Genomic DNA, 22072 nt, shown 5'->3' with positions numbered 1-22072 from the left:
GGAACAAGACAAGAGCCCTTAATAAACTCGTTTCCTCATAGAAATATGTGAAACCTTACGCCATTGACCTAACTTGAATAGATCTGATGGTCTACGTCTATCTCCTTTATGGGAAATATATATATATATATATATATATATATATTAACTTAACTTATATATACAGTATATATATATATATATATATATAAGTTAGGACCTTTTTAGTTTATTAGTCTATTAGTTATAGTTTATTGACCTTTTTAGTTATCTTACATTAAGTATTTAGATGGCACTTTTCAGAATTATCTGTTATTGTTTAATTGCCTTTCTGTGATCTTGTAGTGATGATGCCTATGATGCTTATGCGAAAAATCTACCAAAATAAAGTTTTTTACGTGAGTTTTCCTCCGTTTTTATAATTATGGCGCAGTTGTCTACCATACTCCTCTCTCTCTCTCTTGAAAAGCTTTGATTAATTGAGTGTGACTCTCATTCAGGCAAGGCTGTAAAACTATAGTACATTAGCGTGTGAATGAAAGGGTATTTCTTTTTTTTTTTTAATTAATTTATTTATTTTCTACTGGAAACCCTGCTCTACAGACCAAACATGGAATTTTTCAAGCCAATTGAAGCCTTCAATAAGCAAAGCAGTGGTCTCATACTGGGTGATGAAATGCATCTCCCACTTAAAGACAATTACAAACATTCATGCGCAAGTCAGGATTCGAACCTCCAGGATGGAGGGCAGATAAATACACCATCGGCCATTCAGAACTGCAATACTTGTTAATATAATAAAATAGTATCATATATATAGAAATTGTGGATATTACAGATCCAACCTCATTTCAAATCCCAATATATGTAGAAACTTAAGTTTCGAAATTTTGACCAGAGAACTTACGAGAATACAATCCTCGGCATCGAAGTTACTTTAGCTTGCACTACTTAAAAGATACGAGCGTCTGTATATTCGCCTTCTATTAGTCCATTTGATAACGGTTTCACTGGCGTGACAACTGTTTCGAACTAGTTGATTCTCTTCAGAGACCGGGCAGAAACCTTAATAGAGCAAAAAGTCTTATTCGATACCAAAACAATTTTTCAGAGAGTTGTATTTTTCCATAAGTGAACTCTCAATCTGTCAATGCGTAATCATAATTATGATAGATTTTGCTCTCTTAAGGTTTCTTCCTGGACTCTGAAGAGAACCAACCAGTTCAAAACAGCTGTCAGGCCAGTTAAACCTTTATCAAATGCACGAATACAGGGCAAATATACGGACGCCTGCAGCGATCGTCTTTTAAGTGGCCCAAGCTAAGGCAACACTGATGCCGAGAATTGTATTTTCATAAGCTCGCTGGTCAAAATTTGAAATGTTCAAAGTTTCTACATATATTCAGCTTTGAAATAAAGTTGGATATTTAATATCTCCTCTTTTTTATATAATTTAAATTGTCGAAATGAAGCCATATGGCTCTTTCTTTAAAATATGATATCCTTTATATGGATATATCGTTCTTATTCCTTTATTATCTTTCACTTCTTAAATTCACCTGTTACTGATTTCACTCTGTAACTAATTTATTATTATACTTTTTTTTTTCTTTTCTTTTGATATTTTAGAGGTAAATCACATTATCTCATTCATCCTAAGTTATCTCCAGTGTATTTTACGAGAAGAATGTACTTGGTATGATTCAAAATTTCGTCAAAACAACAAGGGCTATGGAGGCCAGTAAACATTATAGCCATGAATTACGTGTGTTCTCTGGCCGGTTTATTTGTTTGCTTTACAGTGATCGAAATAAATAAATAAATTAATTTAAAAAATTCCAAGAAAAGATACTTTCCTAACTTGCATGAAGACCGACGACTAATTTACCATCAGTTGAAAAGGCCTTCTAAAGGTTTCACGAATATTAGACAGGATTCGAAGCCAATTTTTTACAACATAAGGACATAGAGAACGAAGTCACTGAATTGAATTTCGTTTGGGATTTTTGTAAGACACACGCAGACATTCTCTCTCTCTCTCTCTCTCTCTCTCTCTCACACACACACACACACACACACACACACACACACACACACACACACACACACACACACACACACACACACACACACACACACACACACACACACACACACACACACACACACACACGAACAAATGCAAGACGTAAGCTTTTTGTTTGTCTGGTTTCGAAACTCCTTAGGAGTTCTGAGAAAAAACGAATTATTTATATAATATTTCAACAGTAGACTATTACATACTCTTATTGCTTGTTATTTTGACAAGATGGGAAAAAAACTTCATATATCGAATATCTGAATTATTTGTTAAAATAATATATTTGTCGCCTCGTACAAAAGGTTCTTTTATCCTTGTGTAGAGTCGGCGCCTGCTTTATTCATTGGTACGCATCCAAATGTTTCATCACACATTTCTTTTCTCAGTGTGAGTTGTTTGTATCCATATATCCTTGCATGCACTCTTGCAAATATTGATTATTGTGATTATTAGTTTAGTTCGAGTGAAACGAACCAAACGAACTGCGTCACAATAAGATGTTTGTCTTCTAAAATTAGTATTATACAGATATTATACAGTAGAACTTATTATGTACACCGCTTTTTAATGTTTCATCGAAAATATTGGAATGAATGAATGGCTGTGTTGAAACCGCTGGGAGACATTTTCATTAGTGTTCATTAAACCGCCGGCAGATTCATTATCTCTAATGAAAACATTTCAAATGTTAAATTCATTCACTAAATGATTACCACCATTAAATTTTAAACAGTTTTATTGCAACAATTCTATATCATATAGAAGTGTTGCAATTTTGAAGCGTTGAAGGTTTCATTCAAAACAACTTGTTGGAATTACTAATCTATTTAACAGACAATAGCGGTTTCTTGACAGACCCTCTCCAGGGGAATCTTGAGTTGTAACTACCTCCATTTAGACATGAAATCGAAAAAACAGTTACGGAACTTAATCATAATAATGCGCCGGGTGCAGTTGGAATCCAACAGATTTTTCCACATGGGAGAGAGGGATAAGAGTGTTTCATAGATTAATTATAAGGATATAGGAGACAGGAATAAAAGACCTAGAGACCTGAAAGAAGTTAGTATTCATTTCACTGCACAAGAAACGAATAAGAAGCTGCTAGACCTATGGAGCTATTAGTTTAATCTATTGCAAGCAAGATTATACGAAAGATTATTCTAAATTCTTGTATAATGAAACCTGTGGAGTATCCACAACTATAGAATAATACGTATGCCACAGTAAAATAAATTTTATTATATAAATATTTCGTCTTACGTCTTTCGTCATATCATAAGACAGCATTAGTACAAACAACAAACAGCAATAAGGAATCGAATTAGAAAATAGTAGAGACAATGCATGGGCTCTACTGGATAAGATCTCAAACAGGTGTCACAGATATCGTAAAATACATTAAACAGGCTAAGTGGAGATGGGCTGGCCATACTGCTAGATGCAATGACGGGAGATTGACTAGAAAAACAGTGGAGACCAATGGATGGAGCAAGGCGAAGAGGAAGACCGAGAAGAAGGTGAAGGGATGAAGTGGAACGCGTTGTAGGAGTGAGATGGATGGGAGAGGAAGAAAACCAAGTGATCTGGAAAACCATGGGGAAAACCTTCGTCCAGCAGTGGACAAAACCAAAAGGTTGAAAAAGAAGAAGAAGAAGAAAAAGAGGCCATGCTTAAATTGGATTCCCTCTAGGTGTACAGTCGCTGTTCATGGATTTAAACTAATGGGCTGAAATTAAAATAAATAAAAATGAAATATACATAAGAGACAAAATTTATTTAATACAATTGAAAATAACAATTTCCCAAACTTTAGGAATTGTGAGGCAGTCGTTACGATTGAGATTAGGTCTATGAAGTAAGCTTTCAGCACTTTCTTTGTATAAATGTTCTTGTTTATATATGGGTCTATGTAGTAGCGTAGCGTTTTGCCATTGGATCCTGTGGTAAGCCTTCTCGGGTGTAAGGCCAGATTTGTGAAGTTTGATAAGACGGATATGGTCTTGATGTTCAGAGTACGTTTATTTACAGATCTTCCTGTTTGTCCATCCATAGTAAGGCAAGTTACACGAACACGGTACTTTGTATACACCAGTTAGCATCAGTGATGAGAGTTTGTCTTTTGGAGAAGGTAGCAGGTTATGAATTTGGTTGATGGGTTTATAGGTAGCAGTGAGTTGATATGTAGCATAGGAGTTAATATGTGGCATAGGAGTCCTATGAGCTTCTTGTCTGGGTTGCTTTATAGGAGAGCGGCTGATTATTTGTTGGGTTATTATTGGATTATATCCATTTAATAAGGCTGTTTCTTTGAAAATTTCCAATTTTTGTTTTAGAGATTCTTCAAAAGAACAAATATTGTGTTCTGGATACTGTTGATTTTATGAGTCATATTCTTGAGATGAATGGTGAGCTGATGTATTGTGGATATAAGGACCTGAAAAAGTTGGTTTTCTGTAGAAGTGGAAATGGATCCATCTTGTTTATGCTGAATGTGTGCATCAAGAAAGGAAATACCTTTTGATGAATCTTATTCTAGTGTGAACTTGATATGAAGATGTAGAGTGTTAATTTTTTTTTTTTTTTTTTTTTTTGTAGAAATGAGTACAGTTCTGGTTCTGTGTGACTCCAAACTGCAAAGACCTCATAAATGTACCGCAGCCAAATTGTTGGTTTTTGGGTCAAGAGCGGAAATTTTTTCTTCTATCTGTTCAAGATAAAAGTTGGCTAGGTTAGGATAAAGGTGAGCCCATTGCATTTCATTTCTCTTCTTTATATATTTTGTCTCTCCATGTGAGTGAAGTAACTGGATGTAACTGCAAATTTGAGTAATTCCATTATATCCGGGTTACCGATGGGGATTGGGGGGGGAAGGTGAGATAGAATTTTGGATATTTTATACGTGGGACTATTTATGGAATCCACTATAGGTCTAAGTTGACAGTTACTTTTATGTAATCTTGTTGAATCGTATATTCTATTGGGGGGGGGGGGTCTTTCATGGTATGTTCTGAATCTTTTGATGGTTTCTTAATATTGTTTTATCCAATTACTTGTTGAGTTTTTTGACCTGACTTTTGATAGGATCATTATTAAGCTGGAAGTATGTTTTACGATCACGAAGTTTTGTTTCATTTCGTTTTAGGGACTTCAGGGCTTTTAATTCTGATGTTTGGGGCATCATAGATCACCTTGGCTATTTCAAAACGTAGTCTATTAGCTTCGTTACTAGACAGATGACTGGTGTTCTTTTTAATGTTGTGTATGAAATCTAAATAGGGAATACGTTTGGACGAAATCGTAAACTGATGACCTCGTGGTAGTATATTCAGTTCATCTTCAGTTAGCGAACAGCCAGATAAGTTTAGAACCCATTTGTCAGCAGGTAATTTAGTTCTGACAAAAAAACAAAGTTGAGTATTTCTTATCGAGATTTACGATACTTTTATCAAATGCTTTAGTGCCTGCATTTTCTGATATATTAATAACCATGTGTAGCAAGTCTTGATTTAATGTATTTGACAGATCAGTTTCCAATTCTGTTGGAGGTGTTTTTTATATTTAATGCCAATTCCTTTTTTGACAAGCGTTACTGATTAAGTAACAATGGACTAGCTCTGTGATAAATTTTATGAGGCCCTGGCGATTTAATGTCTTCCTTTAACTTAACGAAAGTTGGTATTAGTTTAGCGCATCTGCACTTCTTTAAAAATGAGATTCTGGCACGCAACTTACCCTGTTTCAATTGAAGCTTTCCTAGTAAGTTGCTCTTCCATGCTACTGACTCCCCGTGAAGGAATAAGGCTTTCTTGTATGATGAAACCTGTGGAACATCCATAACTATATAATGACACATATTCCACAGTAAAAATAAATTTATTATGTAAATATTTCGTCTTATGTATCATAAAGAAAGTGCTGAAACCCCTACTTCATAGACCTAATCTCAATCGTAACGACTGCCTCACAATTCCAGAAATTTGGGAAATTGTTATCCTCAATTATAGTAAATAAATTTTATCACTTATATATATTTTTTAATTTTTATTTTTAATTAATTTTAATTTCAGCCCATTAGTTTTAATCCATGAACACGCGACTGTATACGTAGAGGGATTCCAATTTAAGCATGCACACTACTGTTTTCTAATTCAATTCCTTTTTTGTTGTTCGTTGTTTGTACTGATGATGCCTTATGATACGTAAGACGAAATATTTACATAATAAATTTATTTTGCTGTAGCATACGTGTTATTCTATAGTTATTCTAAATAGGAGTGAGGCCAAAGTCATGGTTGAGATGCCTGAGAGGACCGGTAGCTTTCAGAAAAAGGCCAGGATACCAGAGATCAGATCCTTTCTTTGCCTTAGGAAGATTATTGAGAAGTATAGCGTTTACGCTGTCTTTGGTAATGTGTTTCCTCGACATTCAAAAGCTTTTGACTGTGTTCAACATTGTGGAAAGTAATAGATTTTCCTCAACATATTATCAGGTTGATAGCTAACTTATATACAGTGGGCGCCAATGATAAATGATCTTTATCACAATTGTCTTGGTATTTATTATTATTATTATTATTATTACGTGTCACCTCCAGGGAGTCCAAGGACTCATCGAGGAAGGGCACTCTATTCTACTTCGCTAAATACATCTCACCCTCTTCACTACTACTTAATCCTACTACGACATTACAACCATTAACGCCATCTATCGCCGATCATCACCAACAACAGTATTTTTCATCAGTAAATTGCATGTGTTCTGAATATTTTATTCTAAACTATTTTTTCTCCGAGCCATTAAAATTAGGTGCCGGTTCGTTAGAGTCTTCGTCTTCTTCTTTTTTATTTTTTTTATTTTTTTTAAAAGTATGTAAAAATTGGCGACATTAATTAACTATGCTATAATTATCCCATGCTTTAACAAGTGTGACATTCATAAACTACTTAAAATTTCACAAATTCGATGTCGTGTTCTCTGCCTACAAGCGGTGATCATTTGTTTCGGTGTTCTAGATGTGTTATGACAACAGAGAAATATAAGCAGCATTAATTAACTCGAATTTTGATTAAGATACTCGACTGTTTGTTTATTTTATCATTGAATCAATAATGAAGACCAGCACCAAGTTCTAACTTCCTGATAACGGATGCAAAGCAAATTCATAAAGCAAATCTGTTGTGCAGATGGAAGGAAGATGAGATTATGAAACTATTGAATTTGTAACTGTTGATTGACAATAATTATAGCGAAAATTTCCCAGAACCGAAGAATTTATTTAAAAGTTACCAATTAATTTCAGAATATCTACAGTGCTATAAACTTGTACAAGCATACAAATTTATAAATGTAAAATATTTTAAATTAAAATTATTATTCTCTGTTTAAACTTAAACTAATACTTTGTTTAAAAGAAATAAATGCCTGACATTCCAAGCAGAACGTATGCGTAAATCCAGCCATAGCGAATAGACAAAAATGATAATAACAAAACACAAAGAGTATAATGTTCCAGTGAAGTACGCGAGTATTTTTTGAATTAATACACATTTTAAGTTGAAATTAAATGTATAATTTATTTATACGTTTCGTCAAAATGAATGTAGTGCTACTTTACGAATTTTTTTTTTCCAACTGTAAGCAACAGGAGTCTATCTCGTATTCCAAGTAATGACAAGTCGAAGATATTATAAAAAACATAAATGTATTCCTGAAGCGATTATGAGACGTGAAAGTGGAGATATTCATATACAGTTACATTGTAGCGCTTTAGATTTATTATTAGAACTGAACCACACACACACACACACACACACATTTTGTAGAGCTTGAATAATTCTTAAAACTAACAGAAACAGAATAAATAATGAGAATTCTGAGAATAATGAGATTGTAAAAGTACATTAAAGCGATTGAAACCACAAACTACAATCAAATTAAAACTAAAAGACATTCTAATTTAAAATAAATAAAAAAAAACTTGAATGTTGTAATCAAGGACATCACTAGCGAGACGAATATTGCAAAAGTATCCACTTAACGTACGCTACTAATAAAAATTAAGAAGCTGACTGCGTTAATCATATATTTTACATTTAATCTATAAAATCGGCCATTTTTTGATGGCAAAAAAATCGCCGGCCTAACACACATTTTTACTTTTTGATAGCACAAGCTGTAACTTTGAAATAAACAATATAATTATATAATTCTTCTTGAGTATTCTGCAATTGAGCAGGTTCTTCTCTTAGTAGCAAAAACTTTTCTTCCACTCCCTTTTGTTCTGAGCTTTCTCTTTCAAGGTTGTGTACCTGTCTCCATTCAGCATGTCATCTAGCATTGTTTTCCTTACTCTTCCTCTGGGTTTTTTTTTTCGTCTATTTTTCCTTCGATGGCATCTCTGATGATTCCTTTCCCTCTCAGAATATGTATGATCCAGTTTCCCTTTCTTCTTTTTATTCTCTTTAACAGACTTCTTTCTTCCTCTACTCTTTTTAAGACCTCTTCATTAGTTATTTTATCTGTCCATTTGATTTTTCCATCCTTCTCCAAATCCACATCTCAAAGCTTTCCAAAATCTTAATTTCTTCTTTCTTCAATGTCCACCTTTCAGCTGCATAAAGGGCAACACTCCACACATAACATTTTATTAATATTTTCTTTAGGCTTCTATCCATTTTTCTTCTGGATAAATTCTATTTTCTATTAAAGGCATCTCTTCCCATCTATATTCTTGCTTTTATGTCTTTTACGTCTTCCATCACTGCTAATCACACTTCCTAGATATTTAAATGTCTTTATTTGATTCAATTTTTTCCCATTTATTCTGATATCCATGTTTGACTCTTTCCTTGCTATTTTCGTTACCTTTGTTTTTCTCATGTTAATTTTCATTCCATAATTGATACAGGATTCCAGTAATCTGTTCAACAGATGCTGTAGTCCTGTTTCAGTATTTGATAATAATGCCTTATCATCTGCGTATCTTATTACAAATATCTGTCTACATCCAATTATTCCTATTTCTGAATTCTCAAGTGCTTCTTTTAACATTGCTTCGGAATACATGTTAAACAAAATTGGTGACAGAGAACAGCCTTGTCTCTACTCTCGTGCAATGATACCTGGTTCTGTTGTACCATATATGTCTCTCACCATGGCAGTTTGTCCCATATAGTGAAATAATTAGCCTTCTGTCTTTCCAATCTACCAATCTTAACCATTACTTCCACCATATTATCCCATTTTACAAAGTCAAAAGCTTTTTCAAAATCTATATAACATATGTTAACTTCTTTATTCACTTCCAGACTTCTTTCACTTACTATTCTTAACAGTCCAATCGCATCTTTTGTTCCCCCACCCTTCCTGAAACTAAACTGATCTTCTCCGAGAAATTCTTCCACCTTAGATGCAATTCTTCGTGTTAAGGTTCTCATAAGTATTTTTGATGCATGAGAAATGAGGCTTATTGTTCTAAAATCCTTCCAGTTCACTGCATTAATTTTCTTTGGTATAGGTATAAATATTAAGGTCATAACATCTTTTGGTAATTCTCTTTTGTTATAAAATAAATTTATTATTTTGGTTATTTCTTCAGTTCCTTTCTTCTGAAGTTATTTCAGGAATTCTGCAGGTATTTCAGCTGTTCCTTCTGCCTTTCTACATTTTAGTTCTTGAATGGATATTAATTAAATGAATGTAAGAAAAGTAAACGAAGGAATATACACTTCAAGGGCAATTAATAACAGCTATGACATTTTTTGGGAAGATTCATTGAAATCTAGGACGACACGAAAATGCATGATATGCTAGATGGAATATTGTTTTTATGCTTATGTAATTAATATCTTTAACCGAAAGATAATATTTAATTAATATTTTAATTAATTAACATTTCTACTTCTGTCTTCGAAATCTCTGAGCCTAGATCATCTTCATTTACCTTCTTTATATCTTCTAATGGCAACTCATTTGGTCTATTTTCCTTGCATATAGATCTTCAATGTATTCCTTCCATCTTATTAGGATTTTATCTTCTTCAGTTATGATTTCTCCATTCTTATTTTCTATGGCTCTAGCTCGAATTCCATTTCTCTTGTGATTCATGCTTCTTGCTTTTTCATACGAAAGATTATACCTTCCCACTCTCTCATAATTTTCCATTTCTTCACACTGTTTTTAAGCCAATCTTCTCTACTTCTTTCTGCTTATAAATTATAATTATAAAATTATATTATATTATTGATAATAATAATTATAAAAAGATGTCATTATCATCATCATCATCACCATCATATCTCATACATGGAAATTTCCATGTACGAGATATGATGATGATGGATTGCGGATTAGTGGTGTCAAACCCCTAACCCACAAAGAGGGGCCAGTTAATGAATAAATTGTTTGGAGTGCTATTTTCCTATTATTGGGGATGTTTTTTTCCACCACCCCCGCAATCCAAACTCAGTATACGTAAATATGAAAGTAATTCTGGGGAATGATTTAAGTCATTGAAACTAATTTGATTCTTGATGGCTTATTAAAAATAAAAACGGATTCCATATTATATTTAGCCGAAAGCTATTTTATACGAGTAACTATAATTATTTATATGCTTATATTTGAGTGGTCCACTCCTGCATTCGCCTGGAGGCATACAAGAATCTGAAAGATATTAATTAAATATTATCTTTCGGTTAACGATATTAATTACATAAGCATAAAAACAATATTCCATCTAGCATATCATGCATTTTCATGTGGTCCTAGATTTCAAAGCTTTTGAAACATTGAATCTTCCCAAAAAATGTCATAGTTGTTATTAATTGCCCTTGAAGTGTATATTCCTCCGTTTGCTTTTCTTACATTCATTTAATTAATATCTTTCAATTTCTTGTGTGCCTTTCTGACGAAAATAATGGAATTTGAACACGTAAAGGAAAATAAAAAAAAAACATAAAAATGAATTAAATTTTAGCAATAATATAAAAGCAATCACATACGAGTATATGATTATACTCGTATTCATAATTGGAATCATTAACATGATCCGTTTTTTAAGAAACTCAATTACGATCTTTTAACAAATTAGGGATGGAATCTCTAGTATATGTTAGTTGAAGATCGCAAAACAATTATAAAATTTCATCTGTGTGTGTGTGTATGTGTGTGTGTGTGTGTGTGTGTGTGTGTGTGTGTGTGTGTGTGTGTGTGTGTGTGTGTGTGTGTGTGTGTGTGTGTGTGTGTGTGTGTTTAGTGAAATGTTTTCCTATCCGAAAAATTAGAGGCTCACCAGTAACATTCTAGTCACGTCTTCCCATGTCTTGCCAAATGCTCTTCGTATTGATTGCAACAAACTGACTTTTTGCCACAAGTCGAACCAAAATTCGGTGTAAGGATCGCTCTCGTTGCACGAGATCACGCCCACTGAATGGTTAGTAGCTGAAATTCTCAACAAAAATAGTCCACAAGGGTTCTGGCGTTTTATCCTTTTGGATGGTGTGAGGAAAGGGTCACAAAATTTTCAGTACTTCTACTAATTTCTCACATTAAAACAATGTTGGAAACTGTTAGAATGAATAAAAATTTAGTTACTGCGATAATGAATATCAATTTAATATTATCAATAGCCAGAAGCCTTCTGATGTTATTACGAACTGAGAGATATTAATGTTAATTTCTAACGAATGTTTGAGATAATTTACCTCGAACAAAATTACCCTTTAACCACCTTTTTAATTCTTTTGTTACGTATATTTTCACTCATAATATATTGCTCATTCTGTACTGAAACATATAAAAGAAATATTCCGTTATTTTTATATTTCTTAAGACCATTTTGATTAACATCCGATTCCTAACATTAAAGTTGTTAAATAACTCAAGCAATAGGCAGTAAGGTAGAAGTTATGCTAAGATTGAGATCAAATATCCAAACTTTCTCTTACCTTGAAGATAGGAGAGAACTTTGCACGAAACGTTTCCAAGAATCCACATTTTAGTTGCACTGTTGTAGATGGCCATTGGACAACAAATAACGATTACTAGAAGATCAGCAACACACAGGTTAACCAGCACATGATGGCGAGTCCTTCCTTGTACTGGCTGTTTACTCCTGTATACAAAGTACACAATAGTACAGTTCCCTGCCCATCCGACAATAAATACTATGGTGTATAGACAAATCAAAGTTAGGGCTGCCGGATCATTAATCTTTATTAAACTACTCTGGAATTCTTCCATGACCAACGACCATTGAGTAGTGTTATCATCTCTGTTGATCCACATTGTCGTGAGTGAAGTAGTAAAAAAAAGAAAGGGTTCTGCAGTGGAATCGGTCATCGCTGAAAGAGAAAGGAACTTGAGTCAGCAAATCGTAAAAGCATCTTCTTCGTTGTTCATAGCAGGTACATGAATGCACGCTAAAGAAATGGAAATCAATTCTTATCGCTCTGGTTGCTCTTATATTTTCCAGCGCTCTTTGTTTTTCTAGGAGGAGGGGAGGATTGAACTTATTTTTTTCGACATTGTTAAGGACAAACGAATTTAAAAATTAAATAGTAACAAAAAGGAAATATTTAATTAATTATAGCAGAGTAATAAGATTTTTTTTTCTGTCTATGAGAGCTCAGTTTAAGTGTTAATTCAAACTTAATTCCTTCAACTTTCAGAGTAAATAATGCTATCCAGTTTTGATTCCATTTAAACATGAATTAACTGAAAGAAAATATCAAAGTCATTTAAAAGAAATAAATACGGATCATTGACGGAATTAATATCGCTGGTCATTTGAAAATTTCATATTATAAAAAACGGATGAAAATGAACTAAGCAATTAAATTAACTAAGAAATTATGGAGACGACGGAAGCAAATATTTCATTGAGCAGGCAGATGGTTCGAAGTTTGAAATTTCACGTAAAAGTTCATTCTAATTCTTAGCTGAGTGCATTTAGATGACTGATAATCTCCTGAAATATGTTTACGATTTTACCATAATAAAATAAATTCATGCAGTAATGTATTGAATTTTAAGAACTATTAATATTCAATGCGGGTCATTCACCTACGAGTTTTAGAAAGTTCTACTTTTAACAAGTATGAGTTCTATGTATAAAATATAATTACAATACTTAATTTAACTACTTAAAACTAAATATTTACAAGCAGAAACTTTTGACATGAATGCTGTTACAGTTGAATGTTAAAAGATGGCAAAGACAATTTTCATTATTATTATTATAAATATATCTTGAATTACATCGTTGGCCACCAACTTCCAAGAACCTCATCCCTATCACAGTGAGATTCGAACCTATAAATTGTGGAAATATCTTGTGAATATGAATGCTGTGCCGAACAAAGTGGGCTTTTGCAACCGCCCGGTTTTTAATCCACCTAACTCGAGTGCTTCTAGATGTTTTTTTTTTTTTTTTTCCCAAAGTTTTGGGGATGGCGCCTAAAGCACCTATTATTATGGAAACAACTTTCGTTTTCTTTTGCCAAATTCGTTCAACTTCGACTTGCAACTCACGATACTTTGTAATTTTTTCAGTTTCTTTTTCATCAATTTGGCTATCTCCTAATACTAATATTTCAATAAACTGAACACCTTTCTTTTCACTTTTTTTTTCAACCACTGTTATATTGGATGTATTACATTCCAAGCTTTTGTCAGTCTGGATTTTGAAATCTCTGAGTATTTTAGCTTTTTCATTCTCAATCATATTTTGGTCAACTTTATGCTTCCAACAGTCTTTAGATACTTTAAACCCGTGCTTTTTACATAAATGTCAGTGAATTATCTTAGCTACATTATCGTGCCCTTTACGGTACTCAACTTGTGTGATTTTGCTGCATCCACTTATAATGTGGTCTACTGTTTCTTCCTTTTCTTTGCACAATCTTGAATTTTTTGTACTTTTGGTTTCATAACGTTGGTTTTAATGACCTGTTGTTGTGCTGCAAAAATTACCGACTCTGTTTCTTTCTTAAGTCTTCCATTTCTCAACCATTGCCAGGTCAAGTTGCTGTCAGAAGTGTCCTCTATGCTGTGAAGGTACTTTCCATGTAATGCCTTATTTTTCCATCTTTCAGTTCTCACTTTCACTTGGTTGGTCTTGTACTCCGATTTTGTCTCCATGGGTTTTAATAAACCCTCTTTCCTTACTTCAATATATATATATATATATATATTGTTTTATGAAAAAAATTGAATGACTAGAACCGAGATTTAATTAAAAAGGGGTTTTAATATAAACACACTACTAGTTTCGGCCTGTAACAGCCTTCTTCAGGTGACATTATAAAAGAAAAAACACTAAACATTGAGGGTTAAAAGACTATGAACATCATAGACAGTCTTTATACATAATTAGCATTAAAACGTTGTAGTTGTATTTGAAGCTGTTCTTTCATTTGTTGCATTGTTGGGAGAGTGCGTGCTTGCTGCATCACGTGAACGCCAGTACATGATTACAGCTGAATGACTATCCGGGAGGTTGTAGCTTAAGTTGTTATTTAGATGAACAGGATTGAAGATGATTTCTCTCGATTCCACAATTTTTCTCTCTCTATTTCGTCACTGCAACGAAAGATGTTTGTAGATTTTTCCAGCAGACTTTGTGACTTTGGTTATCATCATTAGGATTAGCCGAGAAAAGGATATGACTTGATAATGCACTTGCTCGCTGTCTCTTGTAAGTAATGTCTCTCATGTGTTCTTCCATACGCATTTCGACAGATTTGTCTGTCTGCCCGAAATAAGGAATATCGCAGTCACATAATATTTTATATACGCCAGGGTATTTGAGTTGATGATGACAAGGTTTTGGGTGGCTAATTAAGGAACGGATCTTTGGAAGTGGAGTGAACAAGGTTCTGATATTGTATTTTTTTTAGAACTTTTGCTAATTTATGTGAAACAGTACTTATGTAAGGAATAGATATATTGCTTTTGAATCTATTTGTTTCTTCTGAGTGATGTTGGAGGATTAAGAAGGAATTTGTTAATGATTTTCTTGGAATATCCATTAACTTCGAAAGAAGTTTTCAGATGGTTTATTTCTGTAAGCAATTCATTTGGATCATCAAGAAGAGAACGGGCTCTATGTCCCAAGGTGGAAATTATTCCAAGCTTATGAGGAGGGAAATGATGGGATTGACTGTGCAGATATCTGTTGGTATGTGTGGGTTTTCTATATATCGATATTTTTAGTTTACCAGCAGAAGAGCGAGTCAGTTTGACATCAAGAAAAGGCAAGGAATTATCCGTTTCAAGCTCAGCAGTAAACTTAATACTTTGATGTCGGCTATTGAGATGTTCGAGGAAAACCATAAGGGATTCATGTCCATGGCTCCAAACAATGAAGACATCATCCACATAACGTTTCCAAACTTTAGGTGTTAAAATAAAGGAAAGAGATAGCCTTGGTTTCAAAATCTTCTAAGTAAATATTTGCAAGAACAGGAGATAAAGGATTACCCATAGCCAGTCCATGATTTTGTTTGTAAATATTATCTTGAAATTTGAAGTAACCGGACCTGATGCAATGTGTAAGCAAGGCTAACATTTTTTTGGATAACTTGTCCTTGAGTAATGTTAGGACTTCATCTGTTGGGACATTAGTGAACAAAGAAGTTATGTCCAAGCTAGCCATGATGTCATTTTCATCAACTGTAATATCCTTGATGTATGTAACAAATTCTGTAGTGTTCTTGATAAAGGAAGGTGATTTCCCTGAAAAACTTTTGAGGTATTTGGCAAGGTATTTTGAAAGATTGTATGTAGGAGAATCGTTACCTTCTACAATTGGGCGTAATGGGGTGTTCTCTTTATGGATTTTAGGAACACCATATATGCGAGGAATTAACGGATGGAGAGAGCGAAGAGATAAACGGACGTTTCGGGATAATTCAGTTGTTGTTTTTAATAAGTTGTTTGTACGATTTTGAAGTTCACGAATTGGATCTCTCTCAAGTATTGAGTAGGTATCATTATGTAGTAAATCAATCAGAATTTGTTACATAAATCAAGGATATTACCGTTGATGAAAATGACATCATGGCTAGCTTGGACATAACTTCTTTGTTCTTTGTCCCAACAGATGAAGTCCTAACATTACTCAAGGACAAGTTATCCAAAAAAATGTTAGCCTTGCTTACACATTGCATCAGGTCCGGTTACTTCAAATTTCAAGATAATATTTACAAACAAAATCATGGACTGGCTATGGGTAATCCTTTATCTCCTGTTCTTGCAAATATTTACTTAGAAGATTTTGAAACCAAGGCTATCTCTTTCCTTTATTTTAACACCTAAAGTTTGGAAACGTTATGTGGATAATGTCTTCATTGTTTGGAGCCATGGACATGAATCCCTTATGGTTTTCCTCGAACATCTCAATAGCCGACATCAAAGTATTAAGTTTACTGCTGAGCTTGAAACGGATAATTCTTTGCCTTTTCTTGATGTCAAACTGACTCGCTCTTCTGCTGGTAAACTAAAAATATCGATATATAGAAAACCCACACATACCAACAGATATCTGCACAGTCAATCCCATCATTTCCCTCCTCATAAGCTTGGAATAATTTCCACCTTGGGACATAGAGCCCGTTCTCTTCTTGATGATCCAAATGAATTGCTTACAGAAATAAACCATCTGAAAACTTCTTTCGAAGTTAATGGATATTCCAAGAAAATCATTAACAAATTCCTTCTTAATCCTCCGACATCACTCAGAAGAAACAAATAGATTCAAAAGCAATATATCTATTCCTTACATAAGTACTGTTTCACATAAATTAGCAAAAGTTCTAAAAAAAATACAATATCAGAACCTTGTTCACTCCACTTCCAAAGATCCGTTCCTTAATTAGCCACCCAAAACCTTGTCATCATCAACTCAAATACCCTGGCATATATAAAATATTATGTGACTACGATATTCCTTATTTCGGGCAGACAGACAAATCTGTCGAAATGCGTATGGAAGAACACATGAGAGACATTACTTACAAGAGACAGCGAGCAAGTGCATTATCAAGTCATATCCTTTTCTCGGCTAATCCTAATGATGATAACCAAAGTCACAAAGTCTGCTGGGAAAAATCTACAAACATCTTCCGTTGCAGTGACGAAATAGAGAGAAAAATTGTGGAATCGAGAGAAATCATCTTCAATCCTATTCATCTAAATAACAACTTAAGCTACAACCTCCCGGATAGTCATTCAGCTGTAATCATGTACTGGCGTTCACGTGATGCAGCAAGCACGCACTCTCCCAACAATGCAACAAATGAAAGAACAGCTTCAAATACAATTACAACGTTTTAATGCTAATTATGTATAAAGACTGTCTATGATGTTCATAATCTTTTAACCCTCAATGTTTAGTGTTTTTTCTTTTATAATGTCACCTGAAGAAGGCTGTTACAGGCCGAAACTAGTAGTGTGTTTATATTAAAACCCTTTTTAATTAAATCTCGGTTCTAGTCATTCAATTTTTTTCATAAAAGTATGTATGTTAACCGAGTCAATGATCATTCTGTCATATACAGTATATATATATATATATATATATATATATATATAACTAATATTTTATTTGTATTAATCCCAGTTGTCTCATCTTACATCCTGGAAAGCTTTTTATTAAGCTTGTGATGAATCTGACAATGGCACCGGTTAGTTTTGTTTATTGGTTTGAGTACTGTGCTGGAAACAGACTGACGCTTAATAGATCTGATATTTACCAGAGCCATAGGATAAGAAATTTACACACACACACACACACACACACACACACATGATAATTAGGAATGTCATGACGCATCACTGGACTGAAAAACCTGAACTAATATATTGCATTTCATTAAGTCTGTAAGGAGTGTAAGATGCATATTTCTCGTTCATAATATGTCCTTGGGGCCCTTTTTAGGCTTCAGGTTTCTGTATTCAAAAGGTAGTTTATTTAACATATCTGAAATGTAGAAGCTTAGAGTGATCTTTCCGTAGTGATTATTGTACTTATATGCGATATAATTAGTTATCTGAGGTCTGGCTATCCTGAAGTTGGCATCAAAGTAATATTTTAGCATACTGTCCGATCACAGATGCGAGACTTCTTGACACTTTTGCGCATAGCAGAAGAAGGCGAATCCATCCCGATAATAGGGTAATCAATGCGCTTCGTGGGATGAGTGTTTATTATTATGCGTCGAAAAATTAGGTTTTCTTTTATGAAAATTCTAGTTTTTAAATTTAAAGTAGCTATTTTGCTTCTACAAAGTTGGAAAATGTTACGTATAAAGCACGTGATTTCGCGTGTTGGTGACGAATTCGTACATCGCCTTATTCCTTTCTCCCCTTCAACAAGAATTGATAGAATTGATGTCAAGAAGAGTCAGTGTTTTGCTGTTAGTATTTTATGTTCTGACATTGCAGTGTCTACAAAATCGTCTCTTTGTTCCCAAAAGATCAGCTGTTCATTTTGTACTGTAACGATATTAATCTGTTTAGTTTGTAGAGTGCACAAAATGCGTACGTTGCTATAGCGTGTCTTAGTATATTTTGGCATAGTGTTTTGCATATTAGTGTCCTTAGGCATGTGGGAACTGTTATATCGTTTTTCTTCCTTCAACGGATGTTTGTAATTTTATATAACGATATTGATAAGACCCTTTCTTGATAACACGTGATGCCTCTGGTTAACGAGAATTGGCTCTGGGAGGAGTCAATCCCGATGTCTCATAGTCCTGAGATCAGCTTCTCAAGAAGTTCTAAGATATTTATATTTTGGGACTGCGCCTCTTAGGACTAATGAATTTTATAAGTTATATTAGAAGAGAGATGATCTCAGGAAGGAATACAAGTGATTTTGTAAATCTGCAGGCGTAGCCAAGGTCTTATTCCTTAATTCCCCGCTGAGGTTCTCATTAATTTTTTTATAAGCGGTGCATCAGATTCCAAACACAGACAACTTGATTAGATTAAAGAAAACAAAGGTTTAATGAACATTATATATGATACATACAGATTAGAACACTACACAATTTCAGTCAATGGTTAATATATTAAGATATTAAAACTCTAACTGGGCCCAATCATTCCACGCTTAGTATTATCAATGATATTAACCAATAAATTTTCTTACAAGGCTAGATACATGTGGCAATAATCACTTCTAAACTAAATGCTAACAGGCTATCTTGGATATCAGCATTATCATTAAATTCAATACAAAATTCTAGTAGTAATATCATTTTAAACCTCAATGCTAATCTTCAAAAGCTTTTCTGAATCATCTCAACATTCTCCTAGTTTGTACAATAACTTAGCACTGCTACGAAACTACAATATTTTATCGTTCAAGATTTTGATCGCTACAGTCCTGTCTTATCATTAATGCTCTCTCTTTAAATCGATCACTTAAGCAAATTCCTTTCATCCACAGCTAACAATGAAAAGTTCCTACTTATCTATCTCGGAGATCATCACCGTTGTTGACTTGTTGGAAGCTGGCTCTCTTCAATAAAATGCCCCTTTTCCTTTCCCTAACTGAAAACAGTGGCGAGTTATTTTCCGGGCTGTCGACAATTCTCCTCGACCTCCGTAGGACGAAAGCATGGCCCCCTCCTTCTATGGATGGCTGACTCGGCTGTAGATCTACGGGACTTCGGATCTATTGTCTCCGCTGATGCATCATCCAACCAGCTCCGGAGTGGAGGCTCTGCCACCTTCGTCCAGCCTACGGCCTCAAGAATCCCAATGCGAGACGATCCAGGAACAAAAGAGAGCGAGGCGACCCATCCTTCTCATATTACTGCTCCGGGACTTTGGGTGACACTCCTTTCCAAACATTACGCAAGTAATGCTGCAACGGTCTGAAAGCTTGACCGATCCACCCAAGTTGAAGGGTGGGACAAAATTGCCATATGCAACTCAATTCAAACAAAGACGGCAGGACCCTGACCTTGATTGATACTGGTATTGTGATGACAAAGGCATATCTTATGGACAACTTACGAACAACAAATTTTAATGTAAATTTTACAACATTTGACACATTTACTTAGTTGCACTCACGACAGGACCCTGACCTTGATTGATACTAAAATTGTGATGACAAGGGAATATCTCATAGATAACTTGCTAACAATATAATTTAATGTAAATTATACAATATTTGATACACTTACTCAGTTCTATTCTAACATACTTAGACAAGGAAAACTGTACAGTATGGAACTTGGATATATTTACAAGGTTACACTACAGTATACTCAGAGACAAACACATATATTTATTCAATCTCTCTCATTTTGATTGTTAAATTATGAAGAGATTGGAATTTCTATATTCTCAATCGATCACAATTTAACAGAACTATGTCTTTTAACCTGCAGAGTTTGCTAGTTCGTGTGTTGAAGCTTAAGTGCTGCGAGGACAGCAGGCTTAATGGAATATTTACAGCTCTGAGAAAGAATTAAAACTAATTTTAATGTTTCATATTTCGTCTCAGTCACTGAGCCCTCTTCAGGGATTACGAACAACTTTTGTAACAACACACTCAAATACAATACAATACTAAGTGAAACACGTGAGTGACTCTAAAAACGCCCATAGAGGGCGCAACACCTAGATAGGACTTTAGAGTCACCCACGTGTTTCACTTAGTATTGTATTATAACAACACATTCAAATGCAATACAATACTAAGTGAAACACGTGAGTGACTCTAAAAACGCCCATAGAGGGCGCAACACCTAGATAGGACTTTAGAGTCACCCACGTGTTTCACTTAGTATTGTATTGCATTTGAATGTGTTGTTACAACAGTTGTTTGTAATCCCTAAAGAGATCTCAGTGACCGAGATGAAATATTGGAAGCATTAAAATTAGTTTTAATCCTTTCCCAGTGCTGTAAATATTCCATTAAACCTCCAGCATGAGAGTTTGCTAGTTATTGTCTGGAATTTGTTTCATAAGATAACTTATGTGGCTATTCCTGTTCATATCTGCATCAAAGTAAATTCTAAAGTATCGTATTGTTTCAGCCTGAGTGATCGTAGTGGTTTTACTGTTCTGTGTGTTTTTTATATTGGAGAGTGGATGTTGGATGGTTATATATATATATATATATATAATCAACTGGTTGACTCAGTAGATTTCTGAATATAATTAATTTTGTCTTATCAGAGTTTATTTTTATGGAGTTTTTGGTGAGCAAATTTATGCCATATTGCATGTTTGTTCTGGTTATGCTTGCATTATTATGGATGAATATTATAGCTGTATCATCTGCATATTGGATGATAGCTGGTTAATATCGCGCATATAGATGTTGAATAGAATTGGGGAGAGAACAGCTCCCTTTGGGAACTCCGCATGTTACTGGTAACTCGCTACTGCGGATTGACCCGATACGTGCGATTTCTTTTCTGTTTTGAAGATTGTTTCTAAACCACGTGCACAGAGGCCCATCTATTCCAACATGTCTTAGCTTTTCTAATAAGGTTTCATGTGTGAGTGTGTCGAATGCTTTAGTCATGTCGATAAATACTACCATGACAATTTTGTTTTTATCTAAAGCGACATTAATTACGTCTGTAAAACCTTCCAATATGTATCCCTTCCTCTGTAGCATCATCATCATGCTCTGTATCATCTTCGTCCAATGTAACACGATGCACAGTAGCACCGTGCATCGTGTTACATACACCTAATTGTTCATCTTAGCGAAATGAGCACTGGTTATTTGAATAATCTCATCGGCTTCTGACAAAAGGGTATTCTCTGCATTCACTAAAGTTATTTTTACACAGTTATTCTTCAAATAAAAGTTATTCTTTTATTTAAAGAAAAACGATAAAAATTTTTTGGGTTGTATTTAACTTGCCCAGCCAATTTCTTTTTAGACTCCGACTTCTCTTTCTGCAATACGTTTTTTGACAATAGTTCATAATAGTTTATTAACATTTTACTCTTTAGATCTTGAATATTACCGA

The 22072-nt window shown here is 34.1% G+C and overlaps 1 protein-coding gene across 1 annotated transcript in view; it reads right to left on the bottom strand.

Annotated features, from left to right (window-relative positions):
- The window catches only part of LOC150108599 (neuropeptide receptor npr-1-like), a 39705-nt gene extending 17933 nt beyond the window's left edge, over positions 1 to 21772 (bottom strand). Inside the window, exon 1 of the mRNA XM_090390489.1 lies at positions 21670 to 21772. Coding sequence (XP_090246615.1) covers positions 21670 to 21772 — 103 coding nt within the window. The remainder of the gene's footprint in view (positions 1 to 21669) is intronic.
- Positions 21773 to 22072: the final 300 nt, after the last annotated feature.

This window comes from Typopeltis vanoorti, chromosome 3, assembly GCF_054136105.1.
Source record: "Typopeltis vanoorti isolate ZY-2024b chromosome 3, IOZ_Tvanoo_1.0, whole genome shotgun sequence".
Taxonomy (NCBI): Eukaryota; Metazoa; Arthropoda; class Arachnida; order Uropygi; family Thelyphonidae; genus Typopeltis; species Typopeltis vanoorti.
Note: the sequence above shows the minus strand (reverse complement) of the source record. Positions and strands in the feature narration are given on the sequence as shown.